This window comes from Podarcis filfolensis (assembly GCF_964270895.1).
Source record: "Podarcis filfolensis genome assembly, chromosome: 17".
In the NCBI taxonomy this organism is placed as follows: domain Eukaryota; kingdom Metazoa; phylum Chordata; class Lepidosauria; order Squamata; family Lacertidae; genus Podarcis; species Podarcis filfolensis.
This window is the reverse complement of record NC_139621.1, coordinates 1,150,406-1,168,653: the sequence shown is the minus strand read 5'-3', so window position 1 is coordinate 1,168,653 and position 18,248 is coordinate 1,150,406. Positions and strand designations below refer to the sequence as shown.

General features: G+C 42.3%; 2 protein-coding genes across 4 annotated transcripts in view; one reads left to right on the top strand and one right to left on the bottom strand.

The window, feature by feature from the left end:
• LOC310752274 (uncharacterized protein) overlaps positions 1-18,248 on the top strand; it is a 311,176-nt gene that overhangs the window by 16,619 nt on the left and 276,309 nt on the right. The window lies entirely within an intron of this gene.
• CFP (complement factor properdin) overlaps positions 1-18,248 on the bottom strand; it is a 37,971-nt gene that overhangs the window by 3,855 nt on the left and 15,868 nt on the right. Inside the window, exons 4-7 of the mRNA XM_083592242.1 lie at positions 4,926-5,096; positions 3,528-3,725; positions 2,714-2,887; positions 1,035-1,229 (exon numbers count right to left, since the gene is read on the bottom strand). Coding sequence (XP_083448368.1) covers positions 1,035-1,229; positions 2,714-2,887; positions 3,528-3,725; positions 4,926-5,096 — 738 coding nt within the window. The remainder of the gene's footprint in view (positions 1-1,034; positions 1,230-2,713; positions 2,888-3,527; positions 3,726-4,925; positions 5,097-18,248) is intronic.

Genomic DNA, 18,248 nt, shown 5'->3' with positions numbered 1-18,248 from the left:
GGCAAAGTAAACAGAAAGACTCAGAGACTCAAGAGAGAATTTAAGAAAGAATGGGAACTTTTCATGTTGTACTTACAGAAACAATGTAACAATGTAAAGATCTAAACTCACTACCAGGATTTGAGTAAACATTTACAATTAACAACAGAAATAATAATTATCAATATGGACAATATGTACAATATCTGAAAGCAGGCAGGGTTTAATGGGGGGGACGGGGGACCGACCAGAAAAGGAAGTTGAGGGAAGTCGGGGGGAGGGGGGAAATTGAGGGAATATATTTTGTTGATTTTGATATGTGGCAATGTGATAAAAATGTAAAATCCAATAAAAAATTATTTTAAAAAAGGAAAGAGATATCAGAAAGTAGAATCTTTGTTGCTGTTGTTTTTAAAAATCCACATGATAGAGGAATCATGAATGGCCTTATTAGATTGCACCATCTGTGCCCAGCATTCTGCTTCCAGGGGAGGAGCCTTTGGGCTCTCGGAAGCAGGACACAGCCTCTTATTCACCACCCAGCACCTCAGAAGTATTGTCCAGGAGGCCTGAGCCCCAGGTGTTTGGCACTTTCCTCCCTTCTACCTGAATTGAAAATCCTTTTTTTATATATATAAGGCCACTTTCCCTCAGTGCTCACATCTGTGCACATCTATACATCAGCATATGCTGGTTTTAGCATATGTGTGTCTTTGGGGGATCTAGCAACACCCCTATGGCAGCTTATTCAAAGAAATACGGCTTCTTTAATATGGAGGTTCCATTTAAATATCCTGGCTAGTTTTTAACAGAGTGACCTATACTCAAAACAAGTGCCTAATTCTGCTTTCTTTCTTTCTTTCTTTCCTTTCTTTTTTAAAAAGCCACCCAAGAAATGGCCATCACATTGTGGGTGGGGAAGACAAAAGAAAACTCAGATTACCTGGGGCTCCCAGCAGCCTCCCATCCTCCGGGCTCACCCATAAGTGGCATTTCTGAAGCTTAGCCTTTCATAAGGGCAGCTCCTTCCACCTCTTTTCATCCCCAATACTCACAAGAGCATAACTGGACATTGTAGCAGCTTCTGATATCCATGGTTGGCCCCACACAGCGCTTGCCCTCATGCGCCCGTCCAACGCATGTCCTGGTTCTCGCCTGAAGTCCAGTCAGCTCATCGCAGGCGATCCTGATATTACTGGCTTTCCTCTCACAGACACTCCATTCGGACCACTCCCTCCAGCGCCCGTCCACTGTGTGGCATTGCGGGAGAAGGAGGAGGGTCAAGAAGAATGCCAGCCAGCTTTGACGGTGGGCAAGGGCAGCCAGCCCCACAGTCCGGGGATGGGACTTGAGGGCCACCCCCCACCGTAGTCAGACACACACCCCCATCCAGAGAAATGAGAGTCACCATCCCAGTTCAAGGACACAGCCAGGCAAAAATCGCTACAGGAGAGAACAGAAAAAGCAGGAGCTATGTGGGGTGCAGCTGGAGCATTCCAGGGGCCAGATAGAGAAGTCTGGGGGGCCACATTTGGCCCAAGGCCTGAAGTTGTCTACCTTGATGTCAAGCAGATTCACAGGGAGGGAGAGGGGGTATTGTAACTTGGAGCAGCCCTTGGGAGCAGGGTTATAATTAAATATAAATTCTTTCCTAGAGGTATGGATCAAAGAAATTGCACGCTGTTTCACACACATCCATATATGTAGTTGTTAAGTGTGTACCTCCACCCCAAATTACCAACTGAACTTTAAAACTAACTTTTAAAGCATTGATTGTTCAAATTATAAAAAGATTTCATCAAGTTACAAAAATATAGCCTAAAGTCAGAAACAACACATGACCACAGCCCGTAAGCAGACCCAGCAAAGCATGAAGATTCCATGGCATGAAACTTTTCATGAATAAACAGCTGGACCCTTTTCATTATCACCTGTGTTATTATATTCTATTAAGATTTTAATTAAATAAAATGTAAATTCCAGCTATCCAGATGTTTGCGAAATATACCAGGCCCAGAGTCAGCATGCAGCATCCATCCGCAGCACCCCCATGTTGGCTGCCCTGACCCCCAAATAGTGTCACTTCAGGGCATGGTAGGAAATTTACATGGCAGTTCCCAGACGTAGCCACAGGCAGGGCAAGGGAGATAGAAGCGGCCCACCGCCAAAGGAGACCCCCTCAATCCTGGAGCTGGCCAGGCCTCATCCTCATTGGTCAGCAGGCAGGAGCAGGCTGAGCTCTTAGCAAGCAGCTAAGCAGAGTATTTGCATGATCTCTTTTTAAAGGGAAGCTGAATAACTCACAGAAGAAGCCTGGCCACAGCCCAGAGATGTACAGACAGACCTCCACAGTCTCCTCAACATGTGACAGCTCAGAGTGGCCAGAGTTTTTTGGGATCTGGCAACAATCCCAAAGCACCTTATTCAAAGCGATACGGCCTCTGTACACGGAGGTTCCATTTAGTTCTTCTGGCTAGTTTGGGAATAAGTGGGGGCTCCCCTTCACCTCTCAATTCCTGAATTTCACAACATGAGGGACACAAGCCTTCTGAAGAAGGGGCAATATTCACCAGCAGAAGAAAGCCAGAAAGTGGTAGCAGGAGGGCCGCAGATGGCAGTAGGCACTGGGGGCTGGAGGGAATGGAAGCAGCCAGGCAGGAGCAAGCGAGCGGGGCAGCCTTTGCGGTCTGGCTCTAGATTCCCACCCTGCCATATCTCCTTCCTTCCCCATTACCTGGGCAGGGCGTCCTGGTGTTACAGGTGTCGGTGTGGGTGTCTGGACCAGGGCAGAACTTTCCTCCATGCTTTGGCACAGGGCTGTCACACAGACGCTTCTCCACCGTTCGGCCAACCCCACAGGTCACCGAGCAAGAGCCAATGGGCTTCCAGCTGCCCCAGCTGCCGTCCTCTGTGGGGCAACACAAAGAACTCTGGACCCCCAGCCGGACTTGCTCAGACAAGCACAAGCTCTAAATGGGCATCGCTGTGGCCCATCAAGTGTGGAACTACATTGTCCAGGACACAACAGAAATTCATTTGGAAACTCCCTGCAGCAGGGCTACGAAAACTGTGGTCGCTGAGAGTTTCTTGGACTCCCAGCAGCTCCAGCCGTCAGCATGGACAATGGTCAAGGGTTAAAGGGGTCTTTACTGCTACATCCATCCCCAGCCTATAAACTAGGTCTGTCACTTTGGAAAGCATTGGGACAGGCCAGTCTCTTTGCCCATTTCCTTTCTGGATCACGATCCGGCTGGCCAGAGACAGCAAAGAATCTAACATTCACATATGCATTAATGTAACATTTGTATATGTTAGCTGTACTTTCGTAATATTTTCTGCTCTTTGCATTGTTGTTGCTTTAGTTATCTGTACACCACTAAGAGATATTTTTAAAATACACTTTGTGATATAGAACTGGCACAAACAGGTACACACTAAATAAATCCATAAGGTGGGGGGGGCTTGTTTCTTCAGGGGCAACAGGGTCATCACCCACAAGCTGCTTGCAGGAGGAGGGCTGGGTAAATGAGGCAGCTTTCTTTCCTTACGTGGACAGAAGGGCAGTCCGCTGCAGGAGCGGTAGTCTTGGTCAGCTCCAGGGCAGGGGTTTCCAGGGGGGTCTCTGGAAGGTGGGGGGCTGTTACACTGACGCCGGCGCTGCTGCCTGGGCTGTGGCCCCGAGCCCTCGGGAATGCAGGTGGCAGGGCAAGGTTCCCAGTTGCCCCAGTTGCCCCAGTTTCCATGGGCTGTGTGAAAAGAGAAGCAAGCACAGAAAGATGAGGGGTGTGAGGGGGAGGCGGTGTGGGTCAGGATGGGCTGTGCAGAAAGAAGGCAAGCAAACCTCACCTCCCTAAGACCTGTGTCCCCTCCATCCTTGCTCCAGACTGTCCCGTCTCTCTTCTCCATCAGATCATCCGGTCCCAGCAAAGCTCTACCAGCCATATTTCCTTTAATGCGTTCAGCACCCCAACCCCCCACCCTGATTCCCTCTCCTCCATCCATTCCCATCGCCTTTTTAACGGATCAAAGGAGTGTAAGAACTTACACTTTTATGTATAAGTGTAAGAACTTATACATAAATGCTGCCACTCATGGACAGAAGGAAAGATTGATTTTACCATTGTCATTTTTTGTACTGTACCACAGTAAAAAAAAAAACTCCCCCAAAAGTAAAACTGCCTTTTAAAAAAACACCACTATAACCATTTCTTGGATCATTTTGTATGGCTACCTACCAGTGAAATTCTTTTGGTGGCTTACAAAATAAAAATAAGCATCCAGTATTTTTTAAAAGTCAAGATACAACAATTGAAACAAAACAAAAAGTCAATAAACACAGCAACACCAAAAAAAATCCTAGAAGAAGCAGAATTAAATAATTTGCAGCTCATTTCAAAACCCTACTAAGAGAGTCATCCTATAGAAATATCCACCAGGATGAGTGTGGTTAGGATCCAGTGGATCTCTGAACTCTAAAGACTATTTTGAAGGCTTGTTTTCCCTCTGCCAGGTTTAGGCCAGCTCAGCTGGTAGCAGCCCTGCTCCTGAACAGAATTTGGATCTGGTGTTCTGTACACGAGCTTAACTTATGCTGGCTTATTGTGTATGGGATTTCTCCCTGAAAGATGGCGAGCATAAGCTTTATTTAAAACAATATTAAAACTGTGAAGGCCTAGCCCTAGGGTTTATTTTGAAACACAAGCTTAAGCTTCATTCACCTTAGTGAATAAAAAGGTACCAGAAAGACCACAAAAAAGACACCAGGTGCACCTCTCTGGGGAGGGCAATAATCAACTATATATGTAGCTGATTAATCCATATTACATGTACTGCCTTGCTCCCTCCTCCATTTCAACTCTCTGACCTCTCATTGCATCCATTTTCCTTCCCTTCCCGACATCCTTTGACCCAGTTCTTATTTTCCAATATCTCTGTCAAAAACCTACTTGGGCAGATCAGGTTGGTGTCACAGGACCGTTGTTCGGCGCCGTCTCCTAGGCAACTGCCTCCACAGTCTGGTGCTGGATTGGTGCAAGTGCGCTTCCTTGTCTGCAGCCCTCTGAGGCAAGTCACGGAGCAGGGACTCCAGGCAGCCCAGGCTGACCAGCCTCCCACCCCTGCAAGGAAATAAGGGGCGGCATCAATGAAGACTGGGATGAATAGCTTCCTTGACATGCCCTGAATTCTCTTCATGAAGCCCAGTCTTTTCTGCAGAAATGCTCTTAGGAAGCAAGCAAGCCTGCCCATCTAACCCACTCTTGTCCACAGACGGACTGGCAGCCGCTCTCCAGATAGCTGATATATTCAGAAGACAGAAAGTGGGAGCTATTAGCGAAGCTGAAAGCTGAAGATTCATCTCATATATTTAAATCAAATCAAAGTGGGGTGGGAGAGGAATTCAGCAGTTACAAGAATCCACAGTAATGGGAAATTATCATCATATAAACAGACAGGTTAGCCACAGGTGTGATCAGGATGCAATCCATATATCCACTGGCGGAGGAAGATGGGGGTGGGGGAAGTGCACCGTCCTCGGCAGCGTGCTCCTGGGGGGGTGCCATCTTGGCTGCCCCCCGCCCCCGTGGCATGCCACGCCCCTGGGATGCACGTCGCCCACACCTGCTCTCCGCCCCCCGGTGCCGGAGCATGAAGCTCCACCACTGCATATATCATGGATGGGGAATTGGTGGTCTTCCAGATGTTGTTGGACTCCAGCTCAGAACAGTTCCAGCTGGCAGGCCCAGGGGTCAGGATGATGAGAGCTGAGAGTCCAGCCCCATTGAAGAGCCACAGGCTCCCCACCTGTACTAACACACTTACCTGGGAGCCTGTTACAGAGAACTCACTTGTGAGCAGACAGGTGTAAGGTTGCACTATATGAGAACTGAAATTTTAGGTTGGAGATGCACAACTTGTTGGCTGGATTCTAGTTATGGGTAAATTTTACCTGGCCCTGTTTGTCCCTACAAAATGTTTTTGTTTTTTTTTATAATATTTTTATTTTTCCATATAAACACAATACAACAAACATAAACATACAAAAACAAAAACAAAACAAAAAACATGTATCATTTCATATCCTAATTTCATATCCTATCTTCCACGACTTCCTCATGCCTCCCCTTTCTGTATTCCAAATTCTTATCGATTGTTCAGCAAATCTTCCCTTATTTTAATTTAAATTTAGACTATTCTTCCTTATTCTCCTTGTCTTAACCATTGCTAATAGTAACCATTTACTTTCCAGTCCAACATCATTCTAACTTTCATTAACTTTGTGATATTTCTTTAAATAGTCCTTGAATTTTTTCCATTCTTCTTGCGCTGCTTCTCTTCCCTGGTTTCGGATTCTGCTCGTCATTTCTGCCAAGCCCATATAGTCTATCACCTTCATCTGCCATTCTTCCAGTGTGGGTAGTTCTTGCGTCTTCCAGTACTTCGCAATGAGTATTCTAGCTGCTGTTGTAGCATACATAAAGAAAGTTATATCCGTCTTTAACACCCCTTGGCCGACAATACCCAAGAGAAAGGCCTCTGGTTTCTTGGGGAAAGTATATTTAAATACCTTTTTAAGTTCATTATAGATCATTTCCCAGAATGCCTTAATCTTCGGGCAGGTCCACCAAAGATGAAAAAATGTACCTTCAGTTTCTTTACATTTCCAACATTTGTTGTCAGGCACATGGTAAATCTTTGCAAGCTTGACTGGGGTTATGTACCACCTATATATCATTTTCATAATGTTTTCTCTTAAGGCATTACATGCCGTAAATTTTATCCCGGTGGTCCACAACTTTTCCCAATCAGCAAACAAGATATTATGACCAATGTCCTGAGCCCATTTAATCATGACCGATTTAACCGTTTCATCTTGTGTATTCCATTTCAGCAGCAAATTGTACATTTTGGACAAATTCTTAGTACTGGGTTCTAACAGTTCTGTCTCCAATTTTGATTTTTCCACCTGGAAGCCAATTTTACTGTCCAGTTTAAACGCTTCATTTATTTGATGGTAGTGGAACCAGTCTCTCACCTTCCCTTTTAATTTCTCAAAACTCTGCAATCTCAATTTGTCCCCTTCCTTTTCCAAAATTTCCCAGTATCTTGGCCACTTGGACTCCATATTTAACTTTTTAACTGCCTTAGCTTCCATTGGCGACAGCCACCTTGGAGTTTTATTTTCCAGCAAGTCTTTATATCTGTCCCAGACATTTAGTAGTGCTTTTCTGACAATATGATTTTTAAAACTTTTATGTGCTTTAACCTTGTCATACCACAAATATGCATGCCACCCAAAAATGTTATTAAGACCTTCCAAATCCAAAATGTCTGTGTTTTCAAGAAGTAGCCATTCTTTCAGCCAGCAGAAAGCTGCCGCTTCATAGTAAAGTTTAAAGTCTGGCAGGGCAAACCCCCCTCTTTCCTTTGAATCCGTTAGTATCTTAAATTTAATTCTGGGCTTTTTGCCCTGCCAGACAAATTTAGATATGTCTTTTTGCCACCTCTTGAAACAATCCATTTTATCAATTATTTGCAATGCTTGGAACAAAAACAACATTCTTGGCAATACATTCATCTTTATAGCTGCAATACGGCCTAACAAGGAAAGCTTTAAGTTGGACCAAATCTCCAAATCTTTTTTCACTTCTCTCCAAGTTTTTTCATAATTATCTTTAAACAAATTCACATTTTTAGCTGTCATATTTATACCCAAATATTTCACTTTTTTAACCACAGTCAACCCTGTCTCATTCTGGAACCTTTCCTTTTCTATCTGTGTCAAATTTTTCTCCAACACCTTTGTCTTAGACTTATTCAATTTAAATCCTGCCATTTGACCAAACTCTTGAATTATTTCCAAACCTCTTTTCGTGCTAGCTTCTGGCTCTTGCAATGTAAGTACTAAGTCATATGCAAATGCTCTCAGTTTATATTGTTTAGCTCCGACCTGAATCCCTTTAACCAACTGGTCCCTCCTAATCATATTAAGCAAAACCTCCAGGACCGATATAAAAAGTAATGGAGAGATAGGGCACCCCTGACGTGTCCCTTTTTCAATCTTGAACTCTTCTGTAACCACATTATTTACAATTAGTTTGGCTTTCTGTTCAGAGTATATTGCACCTATACCATTTTCAAACCCTTGGCCTACCCCCATCCCCCGGAGGTTCTTCAACATAAAACTCCAAGAAATGTTGTCAAAGGCTTTCTCGGCATCCACAAATATCAAAACAGCTTTAGTGTTTATGTTCACTTCCAGCTTTTCCAAAATGTCAATTATATTCCTTACATTGTTCGACAAGTGCCTTTTTGGGAGAAAGCCCGCTTGGTCCCCGTGAATCTCCTCCATCAAAACTCTCTTCAGTCTTTTTGCCAAAATATCAGCAAAGATTTTGTAATCCACATTCAATAACGAGATGGGTCGGTAGTTTTTAAGTTGGGTCTTTTCAGTCTCTGTCTTTGGTATAAGTGTAATGTAGGCCTCTCTCCACGTATCGGGTGCCCTTTTCCCCTCCATAATCTCATTGCAGACTTCCTTCAAAGGTTGTATCAACCCTTCCTTCAAAACTTTGTAGTATTTGGAAGTCAGTCCATCCGGTCCAGGGGATTTGCCCAGCGTCATGCCTTGAATGGCATCTTCTATTTCTTGTGCTGATATCTCCTGGTTCAATATTATCTTACTTTCTTGCGAAACCTTTTTCAGCCCATTTTCCTCGAGGAACGGTTGTATGTCCATTTCTTTTTGCGGCCCTTGTGTGTAAAGTTGTCTAAAGTAGTTCTGAAAACAATTCCTAATTTCCGCTGGGTTGCTTATGTTTTTTCCTTCCACTTCTATATTTGTTACCGTGTTGAGTTTTTGTCTCTTCTTTATTTGCCAAGCCAGTAACTTGCCACATTTATCAGCAGATTCAAAGGTCTTTTGTCTCATTTGTTTAATTTTCCACTCTAATTCTTGATTCATCAGTTCCATATATTGTGTTTGATGAAATTTGATTTCTCTTAGAATCTCTTGGGATTTTGGCTTCGATCTTAATTGTTTTTCCCCTTCTTTTATCTTTTCCAAAATTCTCTCCTTTTTCTCATTTTGCTTTCTCTTCTTTAAAGTATTTTGCTGAATCAAAAACCCTCTCATCACGGCTTTGCTTGCGTCCCATACTATTCTTTTTTCTACTTCAGACCTTAAGTTGATTTCAAAATAATCTTTCAAGGTTTTTTGGGCCTTCTTGCAGATCTCCTCGTCTCTAAATAAGGTGTCATTCATTCTCCATCTGAAGGAACCAGTTGTTGTTTGCCTCATCACCATCTTTACAGCATTATGGTCGGAGAAAGTTTTTGGGCAGATTTCTACTTTTTTTATGTTCGGAGCCATACTGCTAGTCACCCAGATTTGGTCAATCCTTGTCCATGTCATTTTGGCTTCAGAAAAGAAGGTTCCCTCTCTTTCTAATGGGTGTTTTGTTCTCCAAATATCAATCAAGTCCATATTGTCAGTCATTTCAAAAAAAGTCTTTGGTAGTCTTCCATCTTTTGTTATTACCTGTCTTTGTGCCTTGTCCATATTTGTTGAAACCACTCCATTCATATCTCCCATCAAAATTAAGTTGTAATCCATATGGTCCATCAAAATTTCATGCAACTTCTTAAAAAATTCAGCTTTCCCTTCGTTTGGTGCATAGATTCCCACTATCAAATACTTCTCTCCTTGAGATTGAATTTCAATTGCCAAATATCTTCCTTGATCATCTTTAAAGATTTGTTTCGGTTGCAATTTTTCTTTTGCATAGATCACCACTCCTCTCTTTTTTACTCTGTCTGAAGATATAAATTCCTGTCCCAGTCTTTTATTTATTAATAATTTTCTGTGTGCTCTTGTCACGTGGGTCTCTTGTAGGCAAATCAAGTCCAATTGGTCTTTCTTTAAGGCATGAAATATACTTTTTCTCTTCCTGGGAATATTTAAGCCATTACAATTCCAGGTTAGAAGTTGCAGAGCCATGATGGGATTATTTACTCCTTCCTCCTACAGCTCCCTGTTTTTGTTCCTCGTCTGTCGGTGGTACCGTGTTCGTGTCCAGTGATGGATGCCCTTGTCCTGGAAATGTCTCTTTCTGTAGGTCTTCTTCGTGTTCCCCCAAGAACTTGTCTTTATCACTTACAGTCTTTATTCTTCTCTTCTTTCCCTTATATTTAAAAGACAAGCCTTGGGGAAATTCCCACCTGAATGGTATGTAGTTCTTCTTCAGCAGTGTCACCAGGTCCTTATAATGTCCTCTTGCGTCCAAGATACTCTTAGGGATGTCTTTAAAGATCTCAATAAAAAAGTCTTCAATTCGAAGGGCTGTTTGGTAGTGCAGGTTCAATATTTTATCTCGCTCCTCCTTTGATCTTAAAGTAATAAGACAATCTCTGGGTCGATTTCTCTTCTGTCTTATTCCCAATCTAAATGCACTTTCTATCTTAAAGTCCTCTTTCTTCAGCTCCTGCTTCCAAAAATCAGAAAATTCTTTTGTCAAATCATCCACCAAGTTCTCTCCTTCCTTTTCCGGCACAAGTCTGATCCTCAGGTTCCTCTCCTTGCGTTGCATATCCTGCATAGAGAGTGCCAGTTCATATTCATCCAATTTCTTGTAAACTGGTGGAAATTTTTCCTCCGCAGCAGTTGCAATTTCCTTAGCTTCCTCAGCTATCTTTCGTGTTATAGATGAGTCTTCCAATAATTTCCCAATTGCTTCTGCATTTGAGTTCACTTTATTCCCTAGGTCAGTTATACTTTTAGTATTTAGGTCAATTTTCCCAGAGATTTCTTCAATTTTTTTATTTGTTTCAGCAACTTGTACTTTAGTTTCAGCAACTTGCAATTTAGTCTCCGCACCTTGCTTTTTTAGTTCCTCCAAAGAGTCATTTATCTTCTCCAATACCTTAGCAAATGATTCTTCTGTAGACATTGCTTTCACTTTTGGCTTTGCAGCCACTATAGCTCCAGAGGCTCCTGTTACAGAAGCCCTTCTTTGCATGAAAGTGTCAATTTTGTATTGTCTGCCAGATCTCAAGGTTGTTTCTTGTAACTCCCCTTTCTCTTTACCATCTGCCATAACAAAGTCTTTTAGTCAAGGTCATTCCCAGACTTTGAAACTCACAAACAAAGTTCTCAAATTTTAAACTCCACTTGTTGCTGAAACAATTTGTAGGTCCTCTAGGGGGCGTAGAGTCAGTTCTATGCTTCTCAAAGTAATCCCACACTCTTCAAAAAAGAAGGAATAAAAGTTTCCTAGTCCCTTTCAATTTTTCTTTCCTTTTTCAAGGGGATCCCAGTCAATAGTGTCCTGTAAGTAACTTTGTAATACCACAGAAACAGTGTTTCAAATTGGAAGTAACCAAAGTCAATTTGAGATACTTTTTAGCTTCTTATAGCAACAGTCCTTAGCCGGTTCCTTTTCTCCGGCAGTCCGATCCCAGGTTAAAGAGCAGCGATACTTAATCCAATTCTTTTAAATTGGCAGGGAAACACTTTTAAAATCTTCTTCCCCCCCCTCCTGCCTTCGGGGGGGGGAGTTCTTTGCTTTGGTGGTGGATTTCTTAAATCCCGCAAGTTTCCTCTCAAGCAGTTACAGCTAGAGTGCCTTTCGCTTTGATCTTGCTACAGAACGGAAAGCAGACTTCCTTTTTAGTGCTTATCCGTCTCGGTACCCAATTTCTTAATTTTAGAGTCCAATTTCTACTTTAGCAGTCAATCCTACTCACGGATAGTTGTTCTTTTAATCCAATTTCACGGGAAGAAGTCAGCGCTCTCCGCTAATGGCGACGCGGCTTCGCTTCGCAGGCTGGGTGAAGACGACTCTCAGCACCGCTCCAAGACCCCTCCGCTGCTCCGGAGCCTTTAAAAAGGCTATTTCGCAGCGTCGGGGGGGCGCAAAGGTGCCCGCCGAGTCTCCAGTTCACAGGCAACGCGCCTGTGATTTTTAGGGGTCCCCGCTTCGCCGTAGCTGACAGGACCCGAACCCACGAAGCAGATCTCTCCCGGAGCTCCGGTTGAGATCCGCCATTAAGTGCCGGCGCTAACCGGAAGTGTCCCTACAAAATGTTAAAACAAACAAAAACCCCTTGGTTTTACAGATAAGGAAGAGAAGCAACTGGTTTCCATGTGGATTTAATTATAAATATTAATGATTTATTTACAGCATTTTTACCCAGAGAAGCTTGCATAAGATACCGTATTTTTCGCTCCATAAGGCGCACTTTTTCCCTCCTAAAAAGTAAGGGGAAATGTGTGTGCGTCTTATAGAGCGAAAGCAGGTGGGAGGCTCTGCTCAGCGCTCCCTTTAAAGAGCCACGCCTAGCCTCTCTTGGGGGCTTTTCCGCGAGGTGGGAGAAGGGACTGACAGGCTGCCCTCTGTCCCTTCCCACATCTCCCAGAAAAGCCAGCAAGAGCCGCTGCCAGGCTCTGCTCAGCGCTCCCTTGTAAGGGCTCCCTTTCGTCGCTCCTCCCGCTTTGCTGGGAAGCCAGCAGAACAAGAGGCGCTGTGCAGCTATCGCTCTTGCTCTGCTGGCTTCAGCGAGAGCTGCGCTGTTTGCTCTACTGGCTTCTCAGTGAAGAAGGAGGAGCGACGGAAGGGTTTAAAGCAAGAAAAGCAAGAGGCACTTACATGCTCTGCGCAGAATATTTTTTTTCTTGCTTTCCCCCTCTAAAAACTAGGTGTGTCTTATGGTCAGGTGCATCTTATGGAGCGAAAAATACGGTAAATAAAAACAAGGCAGCCCCTGATGAAGACTTACAAACTAAAAAGCACAATACAAAGGGGAAAATGGATGAGGAGGAAGGAGGAAAACAAGTAAACTCAGGCCCTAGATCTTAGCATACCATAGTAGTTCTTAAAGACCAGATGGAATGGAAAACAACCTGATAACAAGAGTGTATATCTGAGCAAGAAACTCTGTAGCTGAAAGGAAGCTGGGTTCAGCCCAAGTTAAAGGACCCTGGGTGACTTCAAGGTGATGTCTGGCTTCACCCCAAGTTCAAGAGCGGATAAAGAGATCACAGGGGTAAAAACTGGGAAAAGTGAATTCAAGTTAAAAGCGTATGCAGATGACCTAGTGATAACAGTGGAAGAACCTAAAACCTCACTCCCTAAAGTAACAGAAAAAATTCAGAAATTTGGGGAGGTGGCAGGATTTAAGTTAAATAGGAATAAAACTAAATTATTCATTAAAAACATGAAGGAAGAAGAAAGAACCAAATTAGAACAAAACATTGCGATTGAAGTCCATAAAAAGGTTAAATATTGGACTTCCGGTCAGCGCCAGCGATTGATGGCGGACTTTCCCCCGAGCTCCGGGGGAAGTCTGCTCTGCGGGTTCGGGTCCTGCTGCCACGGCGAAGCGGGGACCCTTAAAAATCACAGGCGCGGAAGCCTGTGAACGAGGAGACCCGGCGGGCACCTTTTGCGCCCCCCCAAAACCGCAAAGGAGCCTTTTTAAAGGCTTCGGAGCGGCAGCGGGTAAGCGGCGCGGTGCTGAGGGTCGTTTACAAAGCCTGCTGAGTGAAGCCGCATCGCCATGATCGGAGAGCGCTGATTTCTTCCCAAGAATCTGGACTTAAAAGCAACTATTCGTGAGTAGGATTAACGGATTTAATTTGAAATGAAATTAACAAGAATTTTGGCACTAGCATGGGAAAGGTACAAAAAGGAAGTCTGCCTTCCCGTTGTGTAGACAATCTAAAGCAAAGAGACTGTAAGCTGTAACTTAAGAGTGAATATTTTCTTGGAATTAGCAATCTATCGTTTGGAAGAGTATTTCTCCCCACCGTTTGACAGGAGCGGAGGGGGGTGGAAATTGAACTTTTTATGCCTGTAAGAAAGGAACGTATTTAAAAAGAACATCCGCTGCCTTGACAGGGAAACTGAATGAGAGGGAACCTTTTTCTCTGAGGCAAAAATGACTTGGACTAGAATTGACCAAATATGGGTATCTAGTGGGATGGCACCAAAGATTAAGAAAGTGGAAATCTGCCCAAAGACTTGTTCCGACCATAATGCTGTAAAGATGGAGATGAACCCAACAACAGCTGGCTCCTTTAGATGGAGGATGAATGACTCCCTGTTTAGAGATGAAGAGGTGTACAAAAAGGCCCAGAAAGCAATAAAGGACTACTTTGAGATAAATCTGAGAACAGAAGTGGAAAAAAGAGTAATTTGGGACGCAAGTAAAGCCGTCATGCGAGGATTTTTAATACAACAGAATGCCATAAAAAGGAAGAGACAGAATGAGCAGAAGGATAAGATCCTGGAAAAGATAAAAGAAGGAGAAAAAAGACTGAGATCTAAACCAAAGTCACATGAAATCCTGAGAGAAATTAAGTTTTATCAGAGACAATATATGGAATTGATGAACCAAGAGATAGAATGGAAAATAAAACAAATGAGACAAAAGACATTTGAATCGGCAGATAAATGTGGGAAATTTTTGGCATGGCAACTGAAGAAGAGACAAAAACAGAATACGGTTACCAATTTAGAAGTGGAGGGAAAGAACATCTACAAACCAAATGAGATTAGAAACTGTTTTCAGAGCTATTTCAGGAGACTCTACGCACAAGGGCCGGTGAACGAAAAAGAAATTGAAGAATTTCTTTAAAAATATGGATTACAAAAAATTTCTGAACAAAGTAGAGTGATTTTGAACCAGAAGATAACTGATCAAGAAATTGAGGGAGCCATTCAGAATATGCAATTGGGAAAATCTCCAGGACCTGATGGACTGACCTCCAGATACTACAAAGCTTTGAAAGAATGGCTTATGCAACCGTTGAAGGAGGTCTGCAACGAAATTATAGAGGGGAAGAAGGCACCTGAATCGTGGAAAGAAGCTTATATTACACTTATACCAAAGACAGAGACTGAAAAGAACCAGGTTAAGAACTACCGCCCAATATCATTACTCAATGTGGATTACAAAATTTTTGCAGACATTTTGGCAAAAAGACTGAAAAGAGTTTTGGTGGGGGAGATTCATAAAGACCAAGCGGGCTTTCTTCCAGGAAGACATTTGTCAGACAATGTGAGAAACATAATAGACATTATGGAGTTATTGGAAGTTAATATTAATACCAAGGCAGTGTTAATTTTTGTGGATGCGGAGAAGGCCTTTGACAACATTTCTTGGAATTTTATGAAAAAGAACCTCCAAGGGATGGGGGTAGGCCAAGGTTTTGAAAATGGTATAAGTGCAATTTATTCTGAACAAAAAGCAAAATTGATTGTAAATAACGTGGTTACAGAAGAGTTTGTTATTGAGAAAGGGACACGACAGGGATGCCCAATATCCCCATTACTTTTTATATCGGTCCTGGAGGTCTTATTAAACATGATTAGAGAGGACCAGCTGGTTAAAGGGATTCAGGTCGGAGCTAAACAGTATAAACTGAGAGCATTTGCAGATGATCTAGTTTTAACCCTGGAAGAGCCAGACACTAGTACGAAAAGAGTTTTAGAATTAATACAAACATTTGGTCAAGTAGCAGGTTTTAAGCTGAACAAACAGAAAACGAAAGTACTGGACAAAAATTTAACAGCTGTTGAAAGGGAGAAGTTTCAGAGTGAAACTGGTTTGACAATAGCAAAGAAGGTGAAATACCTAGGGATTAATCTGACATCTAAGAATGTGAACTTAGTTAAAGACAATTATGAGAAATGTTGGACAGAAGTTAAGAAAGATCTAGAAATATGGTCAAATCTAAGACTTTCCTTGTTGGGCCGAATTGCTGTTATTAAGATGAATGTCTTGCCGAGAATGTTGTTTTTGTTTCAAACATTGCAGATTTTGGACAAAATGGATTGTTTCAAGAGGTGGCAAAAAGATATATCTAGATTTGTCTGGCAGGGCAAAAAGCCCAGAATAAAATTTAAGATACTAACTGATGCGAAAGAAAGAGGGGGGTTTGCCCTGCCGGACTTAAAGTTGTATTATGAATCAGCGGCCTTTTGCTGGCTGAAAAACTGGCTGCTTCTTGAGAACACAGACATTTTGGATTTGGAAGGGTTCAATAACAGATTTGGCTGGCATGCATATTTATGGTACGACAAGGTAAAAATCCATCAAGGTTTCAAAAACCATATTGTCAGGAAAGCATTATATAATGTTTGGATTCGGTATAAAGATTTGTTAGAAAACAAAACCCCTAGGTGGTTGTCACCAATGGAGGCTAAGGAAGTGAAAAAACTTAATATGGAATCCAAATGGCCGAAGTATTGGGAAATTATAGAACATGAGGAGGGAAAAGTAAAATTGCAGAGTTATGAGAAGTTGAAATTTAAAGTAAGAGACTGGCTACATTACTACCAGATAAATGAAGTTTTTAAACAGGACAGGAAAATTGGCTTCCAGGTGGAGAGGTCAAAATTAGAAACAGAGCTTTTGGAACCCAGCACTAAAAATCTGTCAAGAATGTATAACTTGTTGCTGAAATGGAATACACAGGATGAGACGGTTAAATCAGCTATGATTAAATGGGCACAAGATATTGGTCACGACATTATGTTTGCTGACTGGGAACAGTTATGGACCACCGGTATAAAGTTTACGGCATGTAATGCCTTAAGAGAAAACATTATGAAAATGATCTATAGGTGGTACATGACTCCAGTCAAGCTTGCAAAAATTTACCACACGCCCAATAATAAATGCTGGAAATGTAAGGAAACTGAAGGTACCTTTTACCACCTTTGGTGGACGTGCCCAAGGATTAAGGTCTTCTGGGAAATGATTTATAATGAAATGAAGAAGGTGCTTAAATGCACATTTGTGAAGAAACCAGAGGCCTTTCTCCTGGGCATGGTGGGCCAATTGGTCTCAAAGAAAGATAGGACATTTTTTTATGTATGCTACAACAGCAGCAAGAGTACTTCTGGCAAAGTACTGGAAGACACAAGAACTACCCACACTGGAAGAATGGCAGACCAAGGTGATTGACTACATGGGACTGGCGGAGATGACTGGCAGAATCCGTGACCAAGGGAGAGAGACGGTGGAAGAAGATTGGAAGAAATTTAAAGTTTATCTCAAGAACTGTTGCAAAATTAATGAGTGTTAAAATGTTTTGGGTCAGGTAAAACAGAATTGCGGGGACAAATAATTGGATATGAGAAAAAGGATTTAAAGGGGGAAAAAAAGTGTTATAAGTTGACATTGGGGCTTGCTGGAAAACTTTAAAGTAGGGATGCAGAAAAGGGAGGTATGAGGAAGTCGATGAAAGAAGGTTTAAGAAAAAATGTGAAGAAATTATACGTGTTTATATGTTTGTTTGTTCTTGTATTGTTTTGTATTGTCTATTATTATGTGTTAAAAAACCAATAAAAAATTTTATAAAAAAAAAAAAGACAGGGAAACTGAATGGTGGACTGTCAGCACATCGGGATTGTTTGTAGCAGTAACTTTGTGTAAAGATACAGTGTCTTTGAATGGACTTCTATATAAAATAGCATTGAAGATAAATTGGAAATTGTGGCTAATTGGAGAAAAGGGGGTTTTTAAAGAGACATTGGTTATAAAATTACAAAGCGAAGTTGGAACCTTTCCCCCTAGTGGAGACTTTGTTGCTACAATAACAACTAAGCCACTAGAAGTGAGAGCCAGTGGAAATTTCCTTTCTAAAACAAAAGTACAAGACATGACCTTGGCTCCAAATGAGAGTGTTATGGATAAAGAAAAGGGGAAATCTGAGGAAAGAAGCTTAAGATCAGGTAGACAATACAAGACTGATATTTCCCACCAGCGGAGAGCTTCAACATCCGGAGGCACGGGCGCAGCTGCTGCCTCTCAAACAAAAGTAAGAGCTATGTCAACAGAAGATGCTTTGGCACAGGCACTTGGCAAAATTAATGTATCTTTGGAATACTTAATGAAGCAGGGAACAGAGACAAGTAAACAAGTTGCGGAAACTAATAAACAAGTGGCTGAGGTCTCAGCAAAAATTGATCTGAACACGAAAAGTATTGATGAATTGGGAAAGAAGGTAAATTCTAATACAGAGACTATTGTAAGACTTTTGGAGGACTCGGCTACAACTCGAAAGATTGCTGAGGAAGCAAAGGAAATTGCCGTTGCTACCCAGGAGAGGATACCACCGGTCATCAAGAAATTGGAGGATCATGATCTGACTTTGTCTATGATTGAATTGCAAAGAAAAGAGAGAAACTTAAGGATCAGATCAGTTCCGGAAAGTGAGAAAGATAACTTGGCGGACTTCCTGACAAAAGAATTTTTGGACTTTT